This window comes from Aulostomus chinensis, chromosome 4 (assembly GCF_037954235.1).
Source record: "Aulostomus chinensis isolate RoL2024-O1b breed Wild chromosome 4, RoL_Achi_v1.0, whole genome shotgun sequence".
Taxonomy (NCBI): Eukaryota; Metazoa; Chordata; class Actinopteri; order Syngnathiformes; family Aulostomidae; genus Aulostomus; species Aulostomus chinensis.
Genome location: NC_141323.1, coordinates 9,335,099 through 9,362,258, shown reverse-complemented (window position 1 = coordinate 9,362,258; position 27,160 = coordinate 9,335,099). Strand labels below are relative to the sequence as shown.

The 27,160-nt window shown below is 46.6% G+C and overlaps 2 protein-coding genes and 1 long non-coding RNA gene across 7 annotated transcripts; all 3 read right to left on the bottom strand.

Annotated features, from left to right (window-relative positions):
* Nucleotides 1–607: 607 nt before the first annotated feature.
* LOC147262596 (uncharacterized) lies at nt 608–9,070 on the bottom strand. Of its 5 annotated transcripts, XR_015112419.1 has the most exons (9): nt 8,993–9,070; nt 8,590–8,804; nt 8,118–8,354; nt 7,238–7,347; nt 5,782–5,893; nt 5,063–5,676; nt 3,894–4,166; nt 3,115–3,761; nt 608–3,038 (listed from the first exon to the last, which is right to left on the bottom strand). It is a non-coding gene; the product is annotated as an uncharacterized LOC147262596 (long non-coding RNA). The 5 variants fall into 5 exon arrangements; XR_015112418.1 differs by having other exon boundaries at nt 608–3,761; XR_015112422.1 differs by having other exon boundaries at nt 608–3,761; nt 3,897–4,166.
* A 1,203-nt stretch (nt 9,071–10,273) lies between these two features.
* Nucleotides 10,274–15,377, bottom strand: ifng1 (interferon gamma 1). Its single transcript, XM_086202418.1, has 4 exons — nt 14,999–15,377; nt 14,351–14,422; nt 12,389–12,652; nt 10,274–11,053 (listed from the first exon to the last, which is right to left on the bottom strand). The coding sequence occupies exons 1-4, from the start codon at nt 15,116–15,118 to the stop codon at nt 10,910–10,912; spliced, it is 600 nt and encodes a 199-aa protein (XP_086058544.1). The 5' UTR covers nt 15,119–15,377; the 3' UTR covers nt 10,274–10,909.
* A 5,267-nt stretch (nt 15,378–20,644) lies between these two features.
* On the bottom strand, nt 20,645–24,396 carry LOC147262594 (uncharacterized). The gene is made up of 4 exons (XM_086202417.1): nt 24,271–24,396; nt 22,890–22,964; nt 21,782–22,018; nt 20,645–20,960 (listed from the first exon to the last, which is right to left on the bottom strand). The coding sequence occupies exons 1-4, from the start codon at nt 24,394–24,396 to the stop codon at nt 20,844–20,846; spliced, it is 555 nt and encodes a 184-aa protein (XP_086058543.1). The 3' UTR covers nt 20,645–20,843.
* Nucleotides 24,397–27,160: the final 2,764 nt, after the last annotated feature.

Sequence of the window (27,160 nt, the reverse complement as noted above, 5' to 3'; positions counted from 1 at the left end):
CTTCGTACTCCGGCCACTGCAGGAAACAAAACGGTGGATTTTTTTTTTTTTTTAACTGTCATTCAAAATTTTGATTAAATGCTTAGTAAGACTTCATTGTGATACATGAAATTCAAATCATGAACGTATTCTTTAACTTGGTGATTCTGGTGAAGGGAACATATTCTGACCATCGAGCGACGCACACGCGACATGTTTGTGGTCCATGTTGGTAATGAAGAGACGGGTTTTGTTTTTTCCCCAACAAGAAGTTAGCGTGTTTTTGAGACATGTAGACTTTTAGAAGTCTGGTATTTGCAGGTGCATTTTAAGTGTTTCTTGTCAACCACAGACTTCATACCAGACTCCCATCCAACACCAACTGGATCTTCAACAACTGAGTTAATTCCAGGATGTAGAACTTTATTCCTACGTTAGTTTCATTGTTGGAGGACAGCAGACCCTCATAAAACCACACAACTCTACTTCGTGTTTGGTGGCACACTGCAAATTATTGGAGAAGCCAGTTGGTTCCTCTGGGAAATCTATTTTTAGAATAAAAGATTCTGTCAGACGTCTTCCAGTGTGGGGTTTTTATGACAAAATGACAACCACGAAGTACACACACTCACACACTCAGGGTCTCGCCTGTCGACATCTGCTCTCGTGCACGTTTCCTCTCTCACACGCGCTCGTGTCATTGACAGTATAAACAGGTCACCATGGTAACGAGCATCAGTTTTACTGGAGCAGTTCTGTTCTATATTTGGAACATTATTCTTCTATTTATCTTTCATATCTGTGCCTTGAACCTCTTTGTCAAACAGGTAACTGGAAATGGCGCTGACCCGGGCCAGCGCGGGGCCTCCTTGAGGTCATCCCCCAACCTTCTGATGTAACTGTCAGAGTCTGTAACGTCATCGTCTCTCTCCACGACAGAAAATCACATCTACTGGCAGTCTGGGAACGCGTCCATCAACAGGCGACACAAGCCGTTCAGTTACATGCGAAGGTCAGTGTTTTCTGCATCTACGGCCATCTTTGCTTCTCCCTGGGGGGTAGAGCCCTGATTTAATTCCCTCAGGTTAGGTAGCCGTTCCTCACAGGATGGTAAGGGTTTGTTCTGGACTTTCGCACACAGGTAATCTGCGAGAGCTCCTGAATCAACTGGCTTTCGAAATTTGCACCCTGGTCTGCCGGGATCCTTTGAGGGAATCCATAGACACAAAAGGAGTTAGCCCACAACCCACATGCGACCGGCTTCGCTGACTGGTCCGAGCACTGGAAGGCGTGGCCCATCTTAGTGAAATGGTCCGTGACCACCAATGCGTCCGCTCCTTCCTTCAGCATCCTCTACAGACCAGAAACCCAGACGGACTACAGTGTTCCCACAGGATTTTGTGATACGATGGTGGGTGAACCTCGGACCTTTTAGGGGGTCCGGGAGCATGCTCCCCCCTGGAAGAAAACCTGGGACGTTTTAAAGTTAAATGCATCGATCTGGTGAACTCAGAGCTCTGATGCCTTGTGCTCAAAACACAAAGTTGACGACAGCACACATTTGAGCCGTCAAAGAATGAAGTAGTGACCTGTGTTGAACTGGTTTATTTTTTTAGAAAATAAAACAGACTGGATGAGCGTACATTAGGACTTAATTAATCAAACTTTAATAAAAATCACCAGATTCTGGTGAATCTGGAGAAATCTGCCAGAACTTGCGAGATTCCCCTGGTGGAACACAACGATGCGGGGGTCTGAATGGTCGCTGATCGGACAAAGTCCTTAGCCACCCCACAATCAAGCTTGCTCCTTGAGAAGACGTCCTCGTACCTTTGTATGCTGCAACAGTTGTGACTTCCAGTGGTCCGTCACCTCACAGGAAGCATCCACATCATCCAACACCAGTTCACACAGGCTGAGACATGGAGGAGGAGCCAGCGGCTGATTCACCAAATACTGTGCGGTTCTGCACGCTGACCTCAGCAGTTCTAGTTTGCTCAGAGGCCACATCCAGATCCTCATTAGCAATGCAGGAGGACGCACCTGCTGCCTTGGTGTGGCGCTCAGACCCGTTCAAGATTCTGACTGGGATCCGTCTCTCACCGTTCACAGAAACAACAGTCCGGCAGACAACGATGCCTCTCTTGTGGATTTGTGTTCTCAAGGGCTCAACCAGAACAGCACTGCCTTCAGAGACCGGTGAGGCTGCTGGCAACTCACCCCAAACCAAATGCTCTTGCTTTGGAAGAAGGGTTCCTGCTCGCATCAGTTTGGCAGTCCTGATCAAGTCTGGCATCGCGTCGCCTTTCCATCCACTGACACCAGACACCATGTGGAGTAACTGCATGATCTCAGGTGCTCAGAACCGGCCAGGCACAGGGAGACTGTTTAGCCTGCTTCAGCACAAACTCAGTGGCATTTGTGCCCAAAATCAACTGCTCTTTCTGCCCCGGAACCACAAGGACAGGCACACCAAAGGTGCACCCACACACTTCCATCCTCAGGTGGTGAATGGATTTGGGCCTGACTTGAGTTCCAACAAGCACAACATCAGGATGGGCAGTTTGTTTCCGTTGCTGAGCCAGCAGCCTCAAGCATGGGTTCAGCCTCGTCACCAACGGCGCCAGCCATGGGCCCGTGTCTGGCAGAGCCTGAATGAGGTTTTATCCTCTGGTGTGGAACGGCTGTCAGATTTATTGATCGGGATTAGGGTCTGGAACAACAGTGACACCAGGTGGAGCAGACTTTAGGGTTTCTGTGTACACTGAGGTCTCACTGATGTCACTCACACCGTCCCTCCCATGCGTGAGTGATTTAGTTTCCCTGATCAGGTGAGTTGCTGCCCCGCTGGATCCCAGTGACCTCCGTCTCCTAGTCCTTGGCAGCTCAGACATGGCCGTTCTCTCGAGCATTGGTTCGTGCTGAGTGGGAGGTGTTACCACGGACACCGCATGGGGATGAGTTGAGGCGTAGCAGCAGGGGCGGACTGCTTGTTGCGCTCCAGCGCCCCCCCCATACTCAACACACGTTCCAGGGCACCTGATTGTGAGGCTTCACACCTGAATGGAATATTTATCATCTCCATCACGATACATGGGGGGGTTCCCTCACATCTGATCTGACGTCCAGGCTCACCTTGGATGGACCGGTCGTGTCTCATGCTTCAACCAATCAACGACTCAGCTGATTGAGTTGCAGAGGACTGATGTGAACGGAGACGACCGGCTATTGATTCACCGACCAGGCTCCACGTAGCCGTTGGACTGGAGTGAGTGAATCATCTGAGTCGAAGGGCTCGTCATGAGCGCCGTAGCCTTGCCACGGAGGACCCACCTGTGCTGAAGCAAACCCTGCACCTTCAAAGGTATTCTGACCTCTGCCTGCCATGTCTCACAAAAACAATCAGACAGCAATGAAAAGAAGAACAAATACGTTTAAACGGAACCTTGTATCAATACGATACACGATAAGCAATCACTGCAGCAGCTAACGACATCCGCAGGTCCACCAACTCCATGTCCCAGGTGTCACAGGCACGCGGCAGAACCTCGGCGATCGGCGGCGGATGACCAATGGATCCTTGTCAGGGCACCGGTTCTGTGTAGCAGCTGTGAAATGGTTGCTTCCAGACTGAAGGATGACCACACCGAGAACTGGAGGTTGTTCGTTTATTCTGCACGGAGAGCAAAGGCCGGAGTCCGCAGAGTCAGTAAACACACCTGGCTGCAGGTAGCGAACAGTCCGCCTTCACAACAAGAGCAGCCAGTTTCCTTTCCGTTTCCCTGTATTATGTGTAGTAAAATAAGATAAATAACAACAACTTTAGAAAAACTCTTCTAATTACAATAGAAATATGCACATAGAATCGACGCCCTTCTTGACAACGATTATAAGGAAACAATAAAGATCACCACCACATTATTGAAGGGAAGTCTTCCAGCCTTTTGCTCCTTTCACACTGCACCGAAAACGCGGGTCCACACGGGTGTTTGAGCGCTCTGAAAGGGTCGACTCAGCATTTTGACCTGCGTCCGGCGACCCTCCTAGCGACCCGGGTGTTTAGCGGCTCTGCTCGGCTCGCCTGCAGTGTGCAAAGACAACCCGCGTCGTCTCAGGTTTCCCGCGACCTTCCTGTCGCATCCTGATTTTGTCACTGTGCCGCCTGTCAGGCTGTCATTGTGGAAGCTCTGGAAAAAAACAAATTAATAAAACTGGGCTGTGAGAGCTGCTCACTCATCTGTCAATCAAGTTTGGGCCTCTGCCATGAGGTCAGTCTCCTGCTGATGTCCCCAGACGCCACTCCACTCCTGTTGTTCTAACAGTTCCATGTGGATGATCTCAGGTGAGTTCATCTCTGCTGGGGAACGCCCACCAACCAGGAACCCTGACGTGAACTGAGCAGGCGCCACCGTGTTGATTAACAACTTGTACCGCCATCTTCTTTTTATCAATCGTGGCAGCGCACTGGCAAGATCCTGATGTCCGCCAGCTGCTCGCCATTCGCGGTGAAGAGGAGATTTCTGGAACCGTACTGGACACAGAGATTTATTGGAACATCACCACATTTTGAGACACGGCACAATTTTACGTGTCATGATGACGTCAGCGCGATGACGTACGAGAGAGAAAAACACAGGCACGCGGCCACAGACGTGGGTCTGAGCTCCCGCTGTGAGGCTGGTGGTACAAAAACCCGAGTTGACCTGCATTTTTCAGTGTGAAAGGCGTAATGGAGAATGTTGAACTAATGCGTACTCCTCTGACGTCACAGCTCTTACCAAACTCCAGTTTCAAAATAAAGTTCACCACTAACACGTCTCAAAAATCGCATTTTTTAACATTTTACAGTCAGAACGCACCTGCACAGACAGCACCGGGTCAGGAAACACACCTGGGCTGCAGCAGGGAACAAAGACACGCGGGGGCCGTCAAATGAACCCGAAACTACGGCCGCACTAAGACGATAAAACACGACGGAAACACAGCAGCGCGTGTTCCGCTCGCGGACAGATTCAACCACATGACGTCACCGCTAAAGCGCCTATTTTATAGAAGAGCGGGAGAGCATGACGACACATCTCACCTCTACAAGAGCAGCCGGAGTTTTGCCGGGGCTTTGGTGGACCTCACCCATGCGCCCACTTCGCGTGTTACACCTAAAAAGCTCCCCCTGATACAGGTGAACCGGAACTCAAGAATAGAACCAATATAAACCAATGCCTAAAATTTGAACCTTTTGTTTAATATTAGCCTTGACCAAGTTTTGAGAATGTTCACCTTAATTAAGTGGGACACACAAAAGCCTGAAGCTTGGTGGTGGTGACCTTGAAGTCATGTGACCCTGGTGTTGCTCCTTCATAGGCTAACGTTAGCTTAGCACTGCTAACCGTAGCATCCAGGCTTCCAGCATCATCAGAGGGTTCATTAGTGAAGATGATCTTGATGAACTGAACCTGGAAGATCATCAACTTTTGTTCACCAGAGCTGATTTACTGGTTCAATCACCACAATCACATGGAGCGATCCTATTGGCTGCTGGGGGAGGAGCCAGGAGATGACCACTTCCTGTTGGTGGAGGAACCAGGAGATGACCACTTCCTGTTGGTGGAGGAACCAGGAGATGACCACTTCCTGTTGGTGGAGGAACCAGGAGATGACCACTTGCTGTTGGTGGAGGAACCAGGAGATGACCACTTCCTGTTGGAACATAAACACACCTCATACCCTTGGTGCTCTGTGGTGTTGAAACAAAGATGTCTGATGAAGAAGGGTCAGTGAACGTCTCAGGGGGCCAGCCCTCACCTGCCCATGGAGGTTAAGCCGGACTCTTCTGTTTGGGTTGTCGGCCCTGACGTCAAACAAATAGGATTCACCCGGGACACATGGAGAGCGCCTCACTCCTGACTGGGTTTATCTATATTTGTGAGGACAGTTTCAGCTGAAGAGAGAAGATTTTCTCTTTTATATCTCGTGTCCACATAATCTCACCAGAGTCGCTGGTAAACTCTGGAAACGTGACTTCAGCATTTACCGTGGGTCTGGTACATTTCTTAAGAACATTGAAAAAGTTGATTGTTTACTTCGGATTTAATACTGACTTTATTGAGAGCTGGCAAAAACAAGCTAATGGGCTACAGGTGAGCTAAAAGGCTACTGCTATATTCTGAAAGGTTCAAAAGAGACGTTCCAAATATCTCAGTGCCAAAAAAAAAAAAAAAAGACAGTCCAAATTAGCCTCTTAACCCAGCCTGGTCACACCTTGCCAGGTACGTACTTCTGACTCAGCATGATCAGTTCTTGACTTGTGGAAACAAGGCATCAGGCAAACTTTATAAAACACAGAATAACCACCCAAACATCTCTGACACTATGTGTGTGTGTGTGTGTGTGTGTGTGTGTGTGTGTGTGTGTGTGTGTGTGTGTGTGTGTGTTTGTCCATGTCGTGTGGAGACTCGTCCTGACAGAATCACGTCTCCATGAACACAAGTCATCACATTAAAGACAGACATCTCAGTTTATAGTCGTGTTAGCGTCTTCAGGAAGTGAATTTATGCCAGTGTCATGTCCTCCGACTTCATGTGTGTCTATTTAAAACTGCATTCAGCGGGAGATCATGAAGGACACGCACACTCACACACCCATGTCCGTAACCTGATAAAGTGTGACCTGCTGCAAGGGATTATGGGTCCAAATTAATGTCCAATAACTGTACTGACACACAACCAAGGCTGTGTAGCGCTGATGCTATAACGTAGCTTCAGCTCATTCGTGTCATTATTTGTTTACTATTAATCAATAGAATCTTCTGTGAGTTAAGCGCTGCAGGGGTGAGGTGTGTTTGTAGTCCAGGAGGAAGTTAGCATGTCAGGGATGAGGTGTGTTTGTAGTCCAGGAGGAAGTTAGCATGTCAGGGATGAGGTGTGTTTGTAGTCCAGGAGGAAGTTAGCATGTCAGGGATGAGGTGTGTTTGTAGTCCAACAGGAAGTTAGCATGTCAGGGGATGAGGTGTGTTTTTAGTCCAACAGGAAGTTAGCATGTCAGGGATGAGGTGTGTTTGTAGTCCAACAGGAAGTGATCATGTCAGGGATGAGGTGTGTTTGTAGTCCAACAGGAAGTTAGCATGTCAGGGATGAGGTGTGTTTGTAGTCCAACAGGAAGTTAGCATGTCAGGGATGAGGTGTGTCCAAAAGATTCTGGTTCCGAATGCTAGAGTACGAGAGCAATAGTACTCTCGTTCCCCCGTCACCTTCTCACTCACCTTCTGCCGCCATGTTGAAACCACTAAATATAAAAGCTGTCATGGAAACTGTCCTCGCTCTCTCGCTCTCTCTGATTGAATGTCGATCGTCCGATCCTCTCCGAGGGTCTCTGAGTTCAGGACAAATGGAAAAGTGAGTGTGTTGGTGTCAGATTTGTGAGGTCAGAGGTCAGTTTATTTCCAGCATCATCATACGACTCTCTCTCTCTCTCTCTCTCTCACACACATACACACACACACACACACATGCACACACACGCATGACGTGGAAGATATCAGCTTGTAGGGAAGCAGCCTGTTTGGATTGGTAGCTGAGCTGCGTTCAGCTTCAGTTATAGTAGAAGTAAAAGTACAGAACAATAGTTTTGATGCTCAACAGACAAAAAAATGATGTAAAATACATAGTACTCCGACCACACTACTGTCTCAAGATGCACTGCACCCTTTATTTCTATCTTATTTTATTTAGTTGGGATATTTTTGTCATTTTCTTAAGAACAACAAAGGGCAGTGAAAAACACTGTACTTTATACCACTGAGTCATTCAAAGGCCTGTACTTCTTAACCGTTACTCAGAAGTGAGAAGTAACTGAGTACAAATACATAGGTACTTGAGTAGTTTTCCTGCCCTGTAAAACGGACTCGTTACCATAGTGACAAGGGAACGAGAGGAGAGTTTTGTTGATGGAGGCAGAAAACTTCCTCCACCATGTGGCGCTAACATCACATTAGAATAACATATCGTCATGCACTGTTTATGAGTTTAAATACTCAGTACTTTAAAGACCTGAGTATATTTTAGAACCTGAACCTCTTTACTTTTAGGTGAGTAAAGACTGCAGTTTGAATAAATACTTGCATTTGGTTTTGTTTTACTTACTGTTCTTTTGTCACCTGGCGTGTGAGCAGCGAGTCCTGAGTAATGACGTCAGTCTCGGCCCCTCAGCGGGGTGAGGAAGTCGCTCGGGCTGGGTCACGTGCTGCCATCTAGCGGTTGAAGCGTGTTACTGCATATCAGCTGCTGCCCAAGTTCACGACCGACCTGGAGTTCCTCTACGGATCAAGGCGTAGTTTCTACCAGCATCAATGAATGAAGGCGGCCTGGTCTGGTGACCCGCTGAAGCAGAGCAGCGCCCAGAAAATATAAGACAGGTTAGTAACCCTGTAATAACAACGACAGACAGTGTAACGACAGAGAGCCTGAAACCTGCAGAGTCAAATCTTCTTATGAGTGAGAGTGTGTGTGTGTGTGTGTGTGTGTGTGTGTGTGTGTGTGTGTGTGTGTGTGTGTGTGTGTGTGTGTGTGTGTGTGTGTGTGTGTGTGTGTGTGTGTGTGGTTGCAGTGAACCTACTCAGAACTTCCTCTGCAACAGGAAACAACTTGACAGCAGAAGTGAGCAGCACCTGTGTGTCGATGTGTTGGCGAGCTGCTGACGCGTCAGAGCGCTGAACTGGGAACCAGCTGGTTTCACTTCACCTCCAGTCTCTAGGCCAGTAAAGAGGCTGAAGTGAGTCAACCTGCTGAGGAGCTTCATGTGATACCAGGTCCTTTATTTACCCGCTTCTTCTGGAAGTGAAGAACATTAAAGTCCGTCGGGGGTTAGTGACACAACACACGAACAACAAATAAACTCAAATGACAAAAGAACAAATCACCAACAAAATAACTGAGAAAATAAATGACAAGTTAAACTACAGGAAACAAACTACGAGGTAACGGACGGCAATAAAACAAACAACAAGACTATGAATTACCAAACCACAAAGCAGTAAACAACAACATGTCGGTGGGCTGTAAACAGCAGGACGCCACGCTTGCAGCAGCAAACTCGTTCAGTCATTTGTTCAAACTTGTTTCCTCTCCTGCAAGCGCCGCGTGCTGACTCACACCGAAACGCACACAAACCCACATGGACTCACAGGGTGCAGATGGGTTTTTGTTTGGTATCAAGTTTTCCATCTCGTCCACCCCCACGATGCCCCCCCCCAACCCCCCACCCCTCTGTTTGCAGCACAAATGTCATGCGAAGTCTCGGTTCTTCCTTCACCAGTTTCACTCTGGCAGGACGCAGAACAGCACCAGCGCAGCGATACGCTGCTGCTCCCCCTGCTGCGCCCCCTGCTGCTCCCCCTGCTGCGCCCCCTGCTGCTCCCCGCTGCCCCCCGCTGCCCCCCGCCCTCAGCCACCACCAACGTAACAGAACCTTAAATTCCTGCGGCAGAATATTTTATGATGCCAGTGAACAAAGTGGGACCTGCTTCTGCGCGCATGCGCTCGCCGGTCTGCAGGAGGTCACCTGTCACCTGGAAGGAGCTGCAGTGTCACTCAGGACAGTTACTCAGCGGTGTGGACTCACGCTGGGGGGCTTCAGAAGTCCTCTCCCACAGCATGAGGTCACTTCCTGCGATATGACTTTTGGTAAACAGCAGGTTGCTTTCTTTTACAGTAACTGCATCCCCTACCCACAATGCACCTGAGCGCTGTGCTTGAGGTGGTGATTTCTAAGAACTGGAGCTGTGCTTCCCCACAGCAGCTGGAGCTGCAGCGCCGGCTTCGTCTGTGGTCACCTCGCAGTGAACCGGCGAGAAGTCGTAATGGGAACGGAGCAGCGCGACCGACGGGATCACGACTTGTTTTCTTCACAGCTCTTTGTCTTGAAGAGGTGGAAGTTCCCTCACATGCAAAAAACCCCTTTCAAGCGACAGTAAAACACAGGACGGCTCACGGCCACCATCATCCTGGGAGGCTCTGTCCAGGGAGCTGAGACCAGGCTAGCTAGCTTAGCACAACGAATGGTGGTGGCTGGGAAGTGTTAGCATTGCTCCATCTTTGCTCTGATGTTAACTTATCTGGTATCTCACCTTTACAGGACACCTGGTTCCGCTCCTCTCACCAGGGATCCAACAGAACTTAGTTCATGAGATAATGAGTCGCGCTTGACGGCGCCGGGCCTCGTGGACTCAAGAGCTCAAGTTAAAGAAACGACAAAACAAGATCACGTTTTTTCTGTTTTATTCAGTTGCAATGATCTCCGTGTGCCAATCAATAAATACATAATAAATAATCAACAATCTATCTCAGCAATAGGATTTGGTATTAAATAAGCACCTTAAATAGAAAAATAAATATAGAAAAATACAAAATTTCACTCAGATTTTAAACACCCTGAGGAGCAGTACTGGAACTGCAACAGGAGAGTCCCTGGACAGTCAAGTGCTTCAGAAAACCCATAGCATTTTTAAGAACAGTGCATTTTTTTTACTGTAAACATCATCATCAGTTCAACTAGAAAGTGAAGGACTTCTTTTCAGGGTTATTAAAAATCCTGCTTCTCTTACTAACAGTGAAAGTCGTAGAAATTTCCAGAAGGGATCAAGTCACATTTGGCAGGTGAAGCGCTACTTAAATTATTGTTCCTGCAAACAAGAACGACCAGTCAGGTGAAAACATGTCGATCCAGGTTCCAGGCACATTTCCTGGAAGATTCTGTTCCAGCTGGGATTTTACATTTCTAGTTCTGCTGTGAGGAACGATTCCCACGCAGGCACGTGTGGGTCATGCTGTTGTGTACCTGAGATGACTACGTTCTTCTGTTTAAGATCTTATGATGTCATCAAACCAGCTGAAACTCTTCTCATCATCAGTGACATCATATTTGAGGTTTTGCCATTTTAGCCTCTGAGGAAAGGTTTGACCCTTTTTGCCTGCCGCCGCTGCCGCTGTCTCTCCACCACCTGGTTCGGCAATGAGCTCGCCACCTCGTAGAGCCAAATCAGCTCCCACAATGCTTTGCTCTGGACGAGCAAGTTATCATTCTGGAGGAAGGCAAGAAAAGAGGAGGGAAATTAACATTTACAATTGTCTAATTAGTCTCACGTTAGTCTTATGCTAGTCCTATGCTAGTCTTATGTTAGTCCTATGCTAGTCTTATGCTAGTCTTATGCTAGTCTTATATTAGTCTTATGTTAGTCCTATGCTAGTCTTATGTTAGTCCTATGCTAGTCTTATGCTAGTCTTATCCTAGTCTTATGCTAGTCCTATGTTAGTCTTATGTTACTCCTATGCTAGTCCTATGCTAGTCTTATGCTAGTCTTATGCTAGTCTTATGCTAGTCCTATGCTAGTCTTATGTTAGTCTTATGTTAGTCTTATGTTAGTCCTATGCTAGTCTTATGTTAGTCCTATGCTAGTCTTATGCTAGTCTTATGCTAGTCTTATGCTAGTCCTATGTTAGTCTTATGCTAGTCTTATGTTAGTCTTATGTTAGTCCTATGCTAGTCTTATGTTAGTCCTATGCTAGTCTTATGCTAGTCTTATGCTAGTCTTATGCTAGTCTTATGTTAGTCCTATGCTAGTCTTATGTTAGTCCTATGCTAGTCTTATGCTAGTCTTATCCTAGTCTTATGCTAGTCCTATGTTAGTCTTATGTTACTCCTATGCTAGTCCTATGCTAGTCTTATGCTAGTCTTATGCTAGTCTTATGCTAGTCCTATGCTAGTCTTATGCTAGTCTTATGTTAGTCTTATGTTAGTCTTATGTTAGTCCTATGCTAGTCTTATGTTAGTCCTATGCTAGTCTTATGCTAGTCTTATGCTAGTCTTATGCTAGTCCTATGTTAGTCTTATGCTAGTCTTATGTTAGTCTTATGTTAGTCCTATGCTAGTCTTATGTTAGTCCTATGCTAGTCTTATGCTAGTCTTATGCTAGTCTTATGCTAGTCCTATGTTAGTCTTATGTTAGTCCTATGCTAGTCCTATGCTAGTCTTATGCTAGTCTTATGCTAGTCTTATGCTAGTCCTATGCTAGACTTATGCCAGTCTTGTGCTAGTCTTATGCTAGTCTTATGATAGTCCTATGCTAGTCTTATGCCAATCTTATGCTAGTCTTATGCTAGTCCTATGCTAGACTTATGCCAGTCTTATGCTAGTCCTATGCTAGTCTTATGCTAGTCTTATGCTGGTTTTATGTTGGTCTTATACAGGGGCCCTACTTACTGATTATTTTATTCAAATGTTTTTACGATGTTTATGTTATTATTCACGATAATATCATTATTCTAACATCCACTATACACACACACACACACACACACACACACACAGCTGTTAATGCTGTGAGTCTCAGGTGAAGAGGAAGTGCTCGTGTGTGTACCTGGATGTGATCGAGGTCACGCAGACCCTTCAGAAGCCTCCTCTGCTTCTGGTAATGGTGCGTCTTCAGCTCCTTCACCATCTTCAGGATGTAGCTCAGGTCTGTCCTGACATCCTCGCTGGCTCGTGGTTCAGCGGCACTGTCACTACTGCCGATGGCTCCGGCGGCTGCCGCCTGGGGACTTGGCGTTGGCTGCTGCTGGAGCATCGTGCCCAGCAGCTTCTCATAGGCCTCCAGAACTCCTACCATAAACACCTGGTTTGCCTGTGAGAGCAAACACGGGTCATCAGACACAAGGTTTGACTTCTTTGTAATGGTCCCAAATCTGGTTACTTTTAAAGAGAGGGAAGTGGAGCCAGGAGCTGGAGGGCGAACGCCGCGACTGCTGCTGCTCTGGGTCCCTCGCGGTGGAAGGAGTGTGCGGCCCCCTCACTCACCAGGTTCACAGGGGAGCTCTTATGAGGATTAAATCTCATTTGGATGCAAAAACTCAAAGAGTTCAAAGGTCAATAAGTCTGATGGCATTTAATCACCCAATTCGGTACCAAACTCAACTTCTCCACCGGTGTTCATCAGTCTGAGAGCTTCTCTTGACACATTTTAGGAGATTTGTGGCGAGCTCTCGGATTATGACATCACGACCTCCATCTGGTCAGCTTTCAAAGTGCTCTGTGACGCATTTAAGTCCTCTGAAAACGGGACAACGACCCCACATGGAAATCAGTGTCCTTGTGAGTCTCTGAAACATGCTCAACTACTTCCCACTCAGCCTGGTCGCTGATGAGTCTGCGGAAACATTTAATGAACGTTAAAGTGAGGAAAAACCACACAGGAAAATCCAGAGAGGCGTGGGTGTGGGGGGTCGAGAGGTCGATGAGCCTCTGCACCTGCAGCTCCAGGGCTCAGTCGAAGTAAAAGACATACAATTAAAATAAAGCTGTTTTTTGCAAAGTTGAACCAATTTACGGCCCCGAGTTTTTAAAGAGTTTGTAAAAGTCAAGAATCCCAAACCCTAACATCTAAAGGTGGGCCCAGTCACGCACCAGAGTACAAAGAAAGAGCAGCGACACGGAGGGAGCCAGCCTAAACCAGTCTCCATGCAGACGACGCTCCAGGTCAGCCTCGCTTCGCTGGGTTTCATCGGCAGCAAACTGAGCAGTCATCACCAACACGTTTGATGCATTTGGAGCTGACATGCTTCTGTCTGCTCTTCTTGTTTATTCTGTTACATTTACGTGGCAAAAGCAACTTTTTATTTCATGTAAATGTAATGGAGAATTAATTCTTATTTCAATCGGCAATCTGTCAACTGATCAAGTCATTTAAGGTCTGGAAAACTTGGAAATGTGTTTTTGGAATGTGAGTTGACGCGAACATTGGCAGATATTTTACGGTTGCAATACTTGGACGGGAAGGTGTTGCTAGTACGAGATGTTTGGAACTGAACAGAACAAAGTATAATCAGGGAAATAAGAAACCCTCTTTTACAGTTTGTTACCACATTCGCGAGAAACCCTCACATTGGTGTGTCTGTGGGTTTTTGAACTTGAGGCAGAGCCGCGCCATCCGTCCCTGCCCGCCATCCGGTGTTTATGCTAAGCTAAGCTAATGTCCGCTCCCCGACACACAAACATCAGACTGATATGACTGCGCTCTTTTAAAAGCCAGACATTCACAGCGAGACTTGAAACTTGCCGTCTGCTTGCTTGCAAGTTCAGACTTCTTCTGGTGGAGAACGCTTGGTGACCCCGAGTCAAGCACGTTCTCCTCCATGTGAGCAGTTCTACACATCTGAGGATCTCCCACTGAGGGAGAAGCGCCCAGGAGGCTCGACTGTAGTTTTACATCCTGAACATTTTGGGTAAAGCTGCCAAAACCCAACAGACACCGAACGCATCCATAAAGATTGTTTATTTTCCTGCTGACACAGAAGTGCAACTGAATTAATGGACTTATATTCACCTCCGTTTTTCCAGTCAGGAACTCTCTGGAGAAGACGGGCGGCCCGTTGAACCTCTCGCCGTTGCTGATCTTCTGCAAACAGAGGAGTCAGGCCATCAAACAGCCAGCATCTTTAAACTGTGCAAACACAGGAACTCTGGTTCTTTCCTTAAAACAAGGACTTGTACATCGAAGGTTTCAGTGTCACCTGGAACAATCACACAAAAACTTTCTAAAAGTTGTTGCCTCCCTGTGATGCGTTCATGGACCAACTCTGTTATCAGAAAATCACATCTGAACAACAAAACTTATTCGTCACTAACAGTCGTGAGTGATGCCTGAGTCCTTGAATGCAACATCTGGGACTGAATGAATGAACGAATGAACGAATGAATGTTGATGGCATTGAACTCAACAGTAATAATTTACCAAGTGAAACAACCTGGAGCTCTCCAGGCTGCGTCACAGGTGATTGACAGGTAGAAGATAACGATGCACGTTGCAGGAGGAGGAACGATTAGTGTGTGTGTGTGTGTGTGTGTGTGTGTGTGTGTGTGTGTGTGTGTGTGTGTGTGTGTGTGTGTGTGGTTGCAAAGATCTGAGGGGAGGAAACCAAAGTAGCACTGCAGTGTCTGTTCCATCAGTAGTATTTGTACTTGCAGTACTCACGTAGTGTTCCAGGAGGTTCATGATGGTTCTGTTCATCTTCTGAGGGACGTGAGAACCTCTGGCCTGACACACACACAACCACAGCGACATACACACCACCGCTCTGGCAGGGAGAACCATGATGTCCACTTGCTGGCGGTATCTCTCTTAACTCGTCGCAAACTTTCCTGGGCTTTGACCTGGCCGGGGCCTGGGAAGCGTCTGACCAGCGGGCTGTCTCGGCGTCTTGTTTTGTCTCGGCGTCTTGTCTCGGCGTCTTGTTTCGGCGTCTTGTTTTGTCTCGGCGTCTTGTCCCGGCGTCTTGTCTCGGCGTCTTGTCTCGGCGTCTTGTTTTGTCTCGGCGTCTTGTCTCGGCGTCTTGTTTTGTCTCGGCGTGCGTCTGCTTGATGAGTGACTCTGGTCCTCTGCTCGTCTCTCTGTTGGTTTGTCATGAAAGCTTATATTTATAACTCAGAGACGCATCGGGGGGAGAGAGCGGCGTGCTGATGATCGAGGTGTGAAAATGTGGTTGTGTAGTTTCCTTTAAATCACCAAACTTCACAGAAGAGTGTGAGGTCTCCCACATGTTCAACATCTGCTCCTGAAGGGTCGACCTCCAGAGGCTGATGGACCTGATGATGTCACCGGTGCAGTGGGAGCAGCACTGGTGACCAGCAGCACTGGTGACCAGCAGCACTGGTGACCAGCAGCACCCACAGCTGGAGTGACAGAACCAGTTTGGTTGTAACAGCAAAAAAAAACTCAAACTTCATCACAGTATCTTCATCAGTACTACAGCATCTTCATCAGTACTACAGCACCTTCATCAGTACTACAGTATCTTCATCACTACTACAGTATCTTCATCAGTACTACAGCATCTTCATCAGTACTACAGTATCTTCATCAGTACTACAGCATCTTCATCAGTACTACAGTATCTTCATCACTACTACAGCATCTTCATCAGTACTACAGTATCTTCATCAGTACTACAGTACCTTCATCAGTACTACAGCACCTTCATCAGTACTACAGTATCTTCATCAGTACTACAGCATCTTCATCAGTACTACAGCACCTTCATCAGTACTACAGCATCTTCATCAGTACTACAGTATCTTCATCACTACTACAGTATCTTCATCACTACTACAGCACCTTCATCAGTACTACAGCATCTTCATCACTACTACAGTATCTTCATCAGTACTACAGCATCTTCATCAGTACTACAGCACCTTCGTCAGTACTACAGCATCTTCATCAGTACTACAGTATCTTCATCACTACTACAGTATCTTCATCAGTACTACAGCATCTTCATCAGTACTACAGCACCTTCATCAGTACTACAGTACCTTTATCACTACTACAGTATCTTCATCAGTACTACAGCATCTTCATCAGTACTACAGCATCTTCATCAGTACTACAGCACCTTCATCAGTACTACAGTACCTTCATCACTACTAAAGAATCTTCATCAGTACTACAGCACCTTCATCAGTACTACAGTATCTCCTGGTTTCCATGAGTACTTTATTATCTTCAGTACTACAATATCTCAAGGTTTTATTTCATGGATGATGGAGTGAAGTGAATTTATAAATATAAATATACTACAACATACATACACACACACACACACACACATATATATATATATATATATATACACATATATATAAACAGAAATGAATGTTGGAGTAAATCTATTATCCCCGCTTGTAAAGGTCATCAAAATGAACTTTTCGCCTAAATGGTCTTTGCCTGCATCAGTAAAATGATGGTTACAAAGAACATTCACAATACAATGGAAACCCAGGCTAGTTAGCTTAGCACAATGAATGGTAGTGGGTGGGAAGTGTTAGCGTAGCTGCGTCTCTGCCTGCATTAATATCAGGAGGGTTGTGTGTAACCTTGGTGATGAATACCAGTTTAACATGAGGAGACGTTGTAGTGGTAGAATCAGACACGTAGCCGGAACTACTTTCCTGACTTGGCGCAGTGATTTGACGCAGCACCTCCAAAGCTCCACTGGAACTTGGGTTCTGGGTTGAGGACTAGAAGAGCGACTGCTGCTACTGATGATGATGAGGAGGAGGGTTCCTGCTGGACACACCAGCATCCTGGACCTGAGCTAGCTGATGCTAACACTTCCCACCCACCACCAGCCATTGGTTTAAGCTAACTAGCCTGGACCTGAGCTAGCTGATGCTAACACTTCCACCCACCACTAGCCATTGGGCTAAGCTAACTAGCCTGGACCTGAGCTAGCTGATGCTTACACTTCCCACCCACTCCGCTCTGCAGGGAAAATAGCTCATAGCTCATAGCTTGTAGCTAATAGCTAATGTACAGTGTGAATGTTTGCATGATTATTTGGGCTGAGAAATCAAATGCATCCACGAACATCTCACAGGAGTTTTTTTTTTCGTGACACCGTACAGATACTGCAGCCTCTAGAACAGATATTATACCACAACATGCAGTGATGAAGTAGGATCGTTCCTGCAGATACACGTAGTCACTCAGTACTCAGTAACAGTGTGCAACTTTGCAACTTTTGTTCTAACAAACTGAATGAAACAGTTTGGATTCGATGCGAATGCTGAGTCAGCAGCATGACGGACGTAAACACGAGCTCGTGTAGATCCTGATTGACTGTCATCACATCCATTGTGTGGTATTGTGTTGCTTTATTGTTGTATTGTTGCTACGCTGTGTTCTGGGCGGTGTTGTGAGGGCCGCTCATGTTGGTGATACGACACATACTGAGTCAGTAACTTGATCAAATGAAGGTCCTGGACCGGGAACGCGTGCAGTAGCGGCGTTGAAGCAGCAGCAGCAGAACACGCTGACATCACGCGGCAGGAGAAAATGATATCATGAGCTGGCGACGGGGTGTGAAGTGTTTGAAGGCATAAAGTGAGAAGTCCCTCATTTGGTTTAAAGGAAACTGAATAGTTCGCCTGGGGGCTTTCTTGTCAGCACGTTTGCTGTGTGTACACGAAGCCAACATGAGAGAACTGCTAGGAAATGCAAGACGAGCGAATTCTAGCAGCAGGAACACCCAGAATATCAGACGTGAGGGCAAGAAAGAAGCTCGGAAATGAAAATGAAAATGAAGCTCAGGGAAAGTATTTTATCGTAAATGGGGAGGGGGGGGGTGTCTCATTGTGACGACACACGTGGACCAACCCAGCCCCGACTCCCCCACCCCCACTGTTTTCATCATCCTGGTTCAGTCACCGCAAAGTTTGTTCCCAGTGAACGTGAACGTTCAGCTGGTCCACTCAGACCGGGATCTTCTCACAGGTGACGCTCATAGCTGCCCCTGACCCCTGACCCCTGACCTCCAACCTCTGGGTCTCTCCCCATTTAAGGTGGCCACTGGATTTGCTTTCTTAAAAGCTTTAGTCCGGCCCAGGGCAGCAGAACCAGCGTGAGCCCACAGGCCCGGACTCACAGGCAGTACTGGAACATTCAGGTGTCTCAATCGTGTGGTTCCTCCAGTCTGAAGCTGGTCAGGATGGCGGCCGCGCTCCGGCACGAGCGGCTACCATTGTGTTTTGTGAAATAGCACAGACTGACTTTCATCCCTGCTGTGAATCTTTCTACTGGCTCCTCAGAGCTCGGAGGGCGAAGCTGCAGCTCTGCAGGGAGGAGGAGAAGAAATGCAGGAAACAGGAAGCTGGGCAGGTAGACGCTGACGTTCAGGTGTTAAAGCTGTGGGTATCCCCGACCCAGTCAGACCGAGACCACACAGGAAGAGGGCTGACAGGAGCCTGCTTCAGCCAGTTGTGTGGAATTCACAGTGGTTTCTTTTCATACCTGCTTTACTAAAGACGTTCCACAGAAGTTCTGTCATTCCAAGTTTCAGGTCCTTCACAGATAAAAGGTGAAGCGCCACTGAAACACTTCCTGACCTTTTTGACGCAGCCCTGCAAGTTGGCATGACCTTTTTTTGAAGAGACAGAAGTTCAGTATGAAGTTCTCCGTGTCCTCCGAGTCACCACACCCCCCTCTGAGGGGAATGACTCAGTTTTTCTGAAGCCAAGTGCTCATTTTCCACCTTTTCTCTCGCCTGAGGTGAGAGGCCCACCTGCTGGGGTTGGGGGGAACCCCTCAGTCCCGCCTGACTCAAACTTCCTCGAAAACACAAAAACCTGTCACAGGTCAAGAAACGTTTGTTGGCTGAAACATTTGATTCTGTCAGCTCAGATTTCATGGACGGGAGCAGATGACACCCACCAGATGAGAGGGAATATCTGGGTGTTCGATGGGATGTTCATGAACCCACGACGTCAACAAGTCGACCGTCAACGCACTGACTGACTCCTTCAAGCAGCTAATTAATGACCCGTGGGGGGGGGGGGGGGGGGGGTCATACCCACTAATCCATCTTTAAGTGTTATGTTACATCATGACAGGGGAAATCCCTCTATACGATTACGGGTGACAGTGATGTCAGCGTGATGTCACAGGAACGCTGCCCCAGTAATTCCACATGACGTGTCTCTAGTTTGTCTCTTCGAACCCCGGCTGCATTTGTGGAACAAACGACAAAGGTAACGGCGCCGGAGCTGAGGAGGCGGGGCAGGTGCCCGAACACGACATGCCACTGAAAACTCGCCGCACTGATGAGGAAGTGCAGTTTGCAGGCCTCAAATTGATTCCATTCACAACACGCAAGGTTTAAGAAAATAATCTGAGATTATCTGGAGCTAATCTGGACTGTGATGCTGCGCAGAAAAAGAGTCAAGAGCTTCAGATGCAAATGAAACTTGTAGGATCACACACACACACACACACATATATATATGTGTGTGTGTGTGTGTGTATTAATGTTGATTCAAGTTCCCCGATGGGGACGATAAAGTTCTCCTTGAACCTGAAGAGGAGCTGAAGGATCATAATTTCGTGGGAGGCAGGAGGATCCAGCCACGTAGCGTTAGCTTGAAGCTGATGGAGACTGACAGCTCACGACAGCTGAACTTCTCAAAAACATTCATTTACCGAGCCTCCAGGTCGTCTGGTGTAATCCAGGTCTTCTAATCTAGCCTCAAATCAGTAATCCACAACACTTGGATTGGAGTTTGAAACGGGCAAACTGAAGGAGTCCTGGTTTGTCTCATCCTGCTGGATCAGAAACCCTGGATTATACCAGATGGCCTTGTCAAGATTTCAGGTCAGTTTAGCTGCTGTTAGCATCAGTCTCTGTTAGCTTCAAGCTAAATCTACGTGGCTGGTTCTTCTTGCATTCTGGAGTCACTGAGAAGCGATGGAGGAGGGAGAACCTTCTCATCTCCTGTTAGTGAGCACTTGAAATTGACATTTTAACGTATTTTCGTTTACATTTAAAACCCTGGACTGTTTTTAAGCTCAACATCATCAAAAACTGTTGTCGAATTACAACCGAAACCAGCCTGTGCGTATGAAACCTGCTGATGTGTGAAGGCGCGCAGGCAGCAGCTTGTTGTTCGATCATATTAACCACCGATAGTTCAAGAGTTCAGGCCATCAATGACGAAGCTTCAAGCTACAAAGGGTGAAATAAACCTTGTGCTTTTTAGAAACGTTTATTTAAAACATTTATTTTTACAAAAAAGAGAAAAAATTTAAGAGCAACAACAACAAATAATTTAAGTTAAATTAATCGTGAGTAAAATTTCTTAAATTATAACACAATAAATATAATTTAAGTGAAGAACTGGAATGAGAGGTGACCACATAAATAACAATAAATAACTAAAAAAATGCATGCTTATGCTGATACACAACCAACTAATCAATCAGGATGTTGTTGAAGAGACGGTAGTTATGGAAACCAAAGCCCAGGCCTCATCATGGCTGCTGTGCTTTATTTAGTAGAAGAAGAGTGGGCGTGTCCACAGCTCCGGGAGCCAATCGTAGACGCCACCTGGTAGATCTCTAGGAACTGAGCCAACGCCCTCCTCTGCTCCAGGGTGTTGTCCACCTGCAGACACACCAGCCTTCACTCACGGAGCTGAACAGGCTGGCATTCGTTAGCATGCAGCTGCATGCTAGCTCAGCCTAGCTTAGCACAAACACTGGAAACAAGCCGGACTTGTCTCGAGCTAATGTGTGTCGATCGTTAATACAAAAGTCAAATGTAGCGAGCTAAACAATACCACATCACCATGGCGACATCTGGTCTTACGCCTTCGTTTCGCCGTCTGTGTAGAGCTCTCATTTGCTAAGAGGCTGAAAATGCGAGCTGGTGAACGGCTCTGAGGGGGCGGTGCTTTACAGAACTACGTCCCGGTGTCACAATCACCTTTCGTTCAGTTTTTGTTTTTTATTTTTAGATTTTTAAATGTTTTTTTCAATATTGAGGTGGAAAATGTCATCAATTTTATTAGATTGTAGTTTGAATACCAAAAAAAGCTGAAGCTGAAAAAATGAAGCTTTTCTAGTTTTTTGAAACCTGAAAGTTCACAATTGAAACTTTTTAGGTGGAGAAAATGTCTTCGGAGGAGGAGTCAAGCTGGGAACTTCTCAGTGACTTGAGTCAAACTTTCTCTGCATCATCACGGTGGAAAACAAGCCAATCAGAACCGGCCTTTTTATGTTTCTGTTGGGACTGGATTTGTGTCACTGGGATTTTATCTTTTAATGAAAAGTGCTCTCTGTTTGTGGGAGGTGAAATATAAATATATTTTTACCTGCTTACTAATAAATTGGAACCAGTCATTCGTCTTCGTAGGGCTTGGTTGGGGGGGGGGGGCTATGATGCTGTCATAGTGAGAGAAGGAAGAAAGCCTGAACCTTTGTTACCTGTATTTTGTTGAGCTTGTTGATCACGTCCTCTTTGCTGTTGGTCAGCTGGGCCAGGTGCGTCTTCAGCACCTCCATCTTCTGCTGGAGTTTGGTCAGGGCTGAATGCAGCTGGGGTCTACTAGATTTAGGGACCCGGTCCAACAGAGCCGAGGGCTCGCTGTGCTGCAGGATGGTGGAGAAGATGCGCGTGTAGATGTCCAGAGTGGCGTTCATCAGCAGGACCTCATCTCTTCTCTGTGGATCAGAAGGAAGGCCTGCCAGTCAGCATGCAGGGCTCAATAATCCAACACTCACAATCTCAGACGCAGAAATGCTTCAGCTCAAAGTTCCTTCAGTCAAATTAGAGTTCTGCTTTGGTCCAGGAACCATCTGCAGGCCCGGAGAACCGCGAATGCTCAATTAGGTTTGAACGGAGAACGAGTGAAGCGATTCCTGCCAGCGGCGCCCAGTGTGTTTGGATCAGGTTGCAGGTTGTTGATACTTCATGCTGCTACTCTGAGGTTTTTTTTGTCTTTGTCTTATTTATAAAATAAATTTCAATCTCAATGTGACTTCCTCGTTAAATGAAGGTTAAATAAAAATATCGAGCATTGCATTACGCTGCATGTTCACCGCCGGCTGTCGATGAAAATGAGGAACTGGAACAATAAATCCTTCCTGCCAGCCAGCGCAGGCAAAGGGTTCGTTTCCACGAATGAACACTGAATAAAAATGCAGCCTCTGGTTTGACTGGCACAAACTTTTGTCTTGATTCATCATTTTAGAAGCGCTTTGCCATTTCCATCTTAAAAATAACACTTCTTTTCCCCAAACAAAGAGCTGCTAAAAGTTTTTAACTGCCCCTCCCAAGCAGAACATCAACTTCACATCTTTATTTTCATGAATATTAACCAGTGGGATAATTAACATTAAAATGACGCGCAGGCAGACGAGGGGGGAAATCAAATACACTCCCCAACAGAATGGCAGCACGGCAAAGCAAAGCTGCACAGATAAATTGTTTTCCAAGCCTCCCGTCAGGTTTGGAGCGCCCCAAGGCTCCATCTCGGCTCCTGTAATTTTCACATTTATTCTGGCAATTTTGACAGTAGACGCGTTGCTGTACCAGACAAGAGGAATTGATGCTCCTGATGACCGAACTGAAGGGAGGTCTGCCGCCGATCTCTGGCTCCTTCAGTTTCTGAAATACACAAGAACTCATTTCAATATTTCAGACCAACCAAGTGAGATACTCACTGATAGACAAAGCCGCCATTTCTGCCTAACGTTTGACACTTTTTCATTTTTCACAATCACTTTTCTTATTTTCACAGTACATAAATCTTGGGACGACTCTATATTTATGCAGTTTTGCTATTACAATAAAAAATATTTTATTTTCCAATCAATTCAACACTGCAGTGCACAAAAGGAACGTGGTTAGCGGCCATTTTACCAGAATTTCAAATTATTTCAGTTCTTGCACAGGTTTGACAAGTCGTGTGCGTCCCCATCAGGAGTCGGGGAAAAGCTGAAGTACTGTTGACCACCATGATCCGCCTGAATTTGAAATTTTGAGGCATCTTTATCGTTTTTCCACCATAACGAAAAAAATCGTGCATATTTCTAATAGTTTTGGAAACTGACGAGGCTCCGAGGGAATTTGTTGTTTTTGTGGGACGCAAATGTACTGATGGTTTAACCAACTGTCGGAGAAGGGTTACTGTCACGTGAAATTCAGCAAGATTTAAATATTAACATCAAATCAACATCAAAAGAAAACAATAGCAGCAAGCATCGATCTCACCTCCGATGTTTTCATGCTGTCTAGAAGATTAAAGAAACCACACACAGGTAAACTGGTTTCAGTTCAACTCTGAGACAAATGTTTTGAGATTGGGCTCAGATAGCCAAGTCACACTTAGTCATCTTGATTTATCTGAGAAAATCTGTGGAATGTCAGTCAAATCAAAACTGACAAAAAGTTGGATCTCCATGATAAGAATTTGAATGAAAGTGAAAGCAGGTAGAGGTGCAGAGGAAGTCTGTGATTTTAAATTGTCATGGGTTTGAAGGCCACAGAGGTCGGAGAGTCGACCTCCCTTCAAAATAGCCTCAAAACACTGAATACTCCCTTAATAAGAAGTCGTAGTTCTGGTGCAGAGAACCAGCCAAATTATTTTTTGTTCTGAAAATATTCTGACAACATTGATTGCTGATGGGGAAGTTTTTATTTGTTCCCAGAGGTGTCTTCAGTTGCTGAGGCAGTAGATTATAGAATTCAAACACACCCCTAAACCGCCCTGAGAATGTTGCTGTTAGCAAACATTAACCTTGCAGGAACAACATTTGAAATTATAGTGTAGTATAGTATAGTCATGTTTGCCAACATTCCCCACGAGTTCCTTAATTAACATGAAAATCACCCGTGGAGAAGATGAAGGTCAAATAACCAAGGATCTAACATAGAGCCCTGTGGAACACCGCAGGCACATCTCAGAACTCACCAGCACATCTGCAACGGTCTCGAAATCTTCTGACATGTTGTTGGAGATGTAGATGCCCGGGTGGCTGAAGGCCACCACAGCTCCCAGTAAGACCAGTAGGCCCACAGAAGCACAGCACGATGACATGTTGATGATGGTATAAACTGCCGTAGACTGAAGTAAAAGTACTCCTGAAAGAGAAGCTGTCACTGCTGCTTTCTGATGGCCTGAGGGTCTGTATATATACAGTCTGTATCCCTGTCAGCCTGATTGTTGCCGTCGAGTGTGTGTGGTTGTGCACGTCTGTGGTCTGTGGGCTCTCAGCAGCAGCGCTAGAAACAGCAGCTTCGACTGCAGTTTTCCTCTAAAACACAGTTTGCTGCTGCTAAACATGCACCCGCAGGAGACTCCCTGGTCAGGTTTCCATTCACCTCCATCCACCCAGCCCCACGGGAGGAGACTCCCTGGTCAGAGTGGTTGAACTGCAGGACAGAGTGGGAGTGCACGCGAACATGTGACGCATGTGAGTGGGTCCACAGGTGTATGAACTTTATGAAACTATTCCACAAATTGTTGAATTGTGGTGCAGCTGCACAATCTCCAATTAAAATGTCATTTATCCAATTTAAGGGTTTGTTATGTACAACTCATATGAAGACCTTTCAGGAAATAGACTTTAATCTACATTTTCATGTGAAAATCATTTCTGCCAAGAAGTTAAGATGGCAGCAGAAAGACAAAAACCAAATGATAATTATTTCATATGAAAACATATCAAAACAGGTACGCCGCCAAGATATAAACTCAATAAAAATAACAAAATAAACATACAAGAGACAAATAAGGACATCTGTGTGTAGTGAACTGTCAAATTGATGTGTAAAAGTCAAGAGAGTGGTGGAGGACAGGTGAAGGGGCTGTAACTGGAGTCACTCATTAAACACATGACCCTGAAAAAGTGCTTGAACAACACTTCGATTGTAAGTTCCATCATCGGTGAAACGGACGCCACATTTAGTCACAGACAACGGCAGGTTTCTGTAAAACATCTGCTTGAATACCAACAGCTGTCACCTTCCTAATCTGAGTGAATGCGACATTAAAACCCGTGAGACGTCAGGAACGGGATTTAAGCTGCCGTCTGGATATGAAAACCCAATAATTCGACGGCGCCGTCGGACTCAGCAGCAGGGTCATCACGGCCGCTACCATTTTACAACAGACTTCAAGTGGGTTGCGATGTCACAGGCGCTCTTGCCTGAACTGTCGGTGGTCTCTCTAGAAGTGAGCAGTGAGACGGGGAGGATCGCTGGTGAAGGCCGCAGAGTTTCACTCTGAAGTTGTGAGGGGGGAAGATCAACGTGTCTCTGTTCCTGCTCAACAAGCCAGTTGTGACTGGTGCTGCAGAGCAGCTGGTCCTCACTTTGACCTTTGTGTCTTTACTCCATTGTGACTTTTTCCTCTGTAAAGCTGCCAGAACTCTCCGGACGTCATGATCCACTGACATTGACGTCATCTGAGATTAGAACAACAGCTCTACCAATCTGCGGTAACGAGGTCAGTCAGTCCATCGTTACCGGTGTTCCTGATCCCACAGGTGTTGCTGCTAATGCTACATCAACGAGCTCCTCGCTGCTAGCAGCGCTGCTGACATTAGCTTGTTGCTTCCGATTTGTGTCTGGTTTTGGTTGAAGCACCATTCTGTCGTGGTCAGTCTCTCGTGTTCTCTTTGAGGCCTTTTAAAAGGAGACAGAAACTAATAGTAGTCACTTCATTTACTTAGTAGTTGTACTACTGTACCTGTACTAACTTACTTTACTTCCTTTCAACCTACATTTACTCAATTTATTGTTGTGTTGTGTTGCTGCTTCTGGTTTCATTGACTGCAGGTGCTGCCATCTGGTGGCAGAAGAAGGGCCAGATTTTTTTTCTTTCTTAATATAATTTCACCTCAACTGACCACAACCAGTAATTCAGCAGCAACAACATCTTCAACATTCAGCGCCTTCAGTATCCAACACTGTCAGTGCTGAGCGTTCACTCAGAGCCGGTCTCGGACCTCCTGACCTCGTCAGAGGAGGAGGCTCAGGTTTGAGGGCCTCATGTTCCCGCAACACTTGAGCCTTCAACTGTCTCTTAAAAGCAGGAGGGGCTCTGAGGGTTGTATGGAGGTGGGAAGTTCATCCCGCCATTGGGACCAACAAAGGAGAAGATTCAGGCGAGAGATTCAGAGCCACGCTGAGCTGGGAGCACCAGCCGTTTCTCACAGGTGGAGCGTCGCGGCGAGAGGGCATGTGGACCTGGATGAGGGGTTCAGGTAGGCAGGAGCCACTCTTGTCACTTTGTAAGCCAAAAGAAGAGCTGTGAGTGTGATTGGCGCTGCGGCTGGATGCCAGTGAGGAGACGCTCACAGCCGGGTGACGTGCAGTTAAAGACCAGACGAGCTGCTGCTTCTAGATCGTCTGCAGGTCAAAGGTGGACCAGGGAGGCCTGCCAGGAGAGAGCTGGACCTCAACACGCCTCATCCCTGTCTCTGGCTCAGGAATGTTCGGCAGAAACTCCGGAATCCCTCGCCATCATGGTTGTGGGTAAAGACATCTGAGCTCAGGTGGAAACAGATGAGCTGAGAGCAGCAACGTCATCGCAGCAGGAAGCTGCAGCAGCCTGCAGGCAGACGCATCATCACTGAGGGGAAAACGCTCGCCACAACACGCTCAGCAAAACCTGAGTCATCAATGTGGCATCTCCATTACTAGAAGCAGCCTTTCCAGGAATTTCCAGAGCGAAGCCTTCAGTCACAAATCAACTCTACCTCAGTGTTGAATCATCAGTCTCCACTTCCAACACCTTCTTTTCCCTGCTTTGACAAACAGGACCCCCGCCAGAGCCGAGGCTTCGGTGGAAGAGGAGC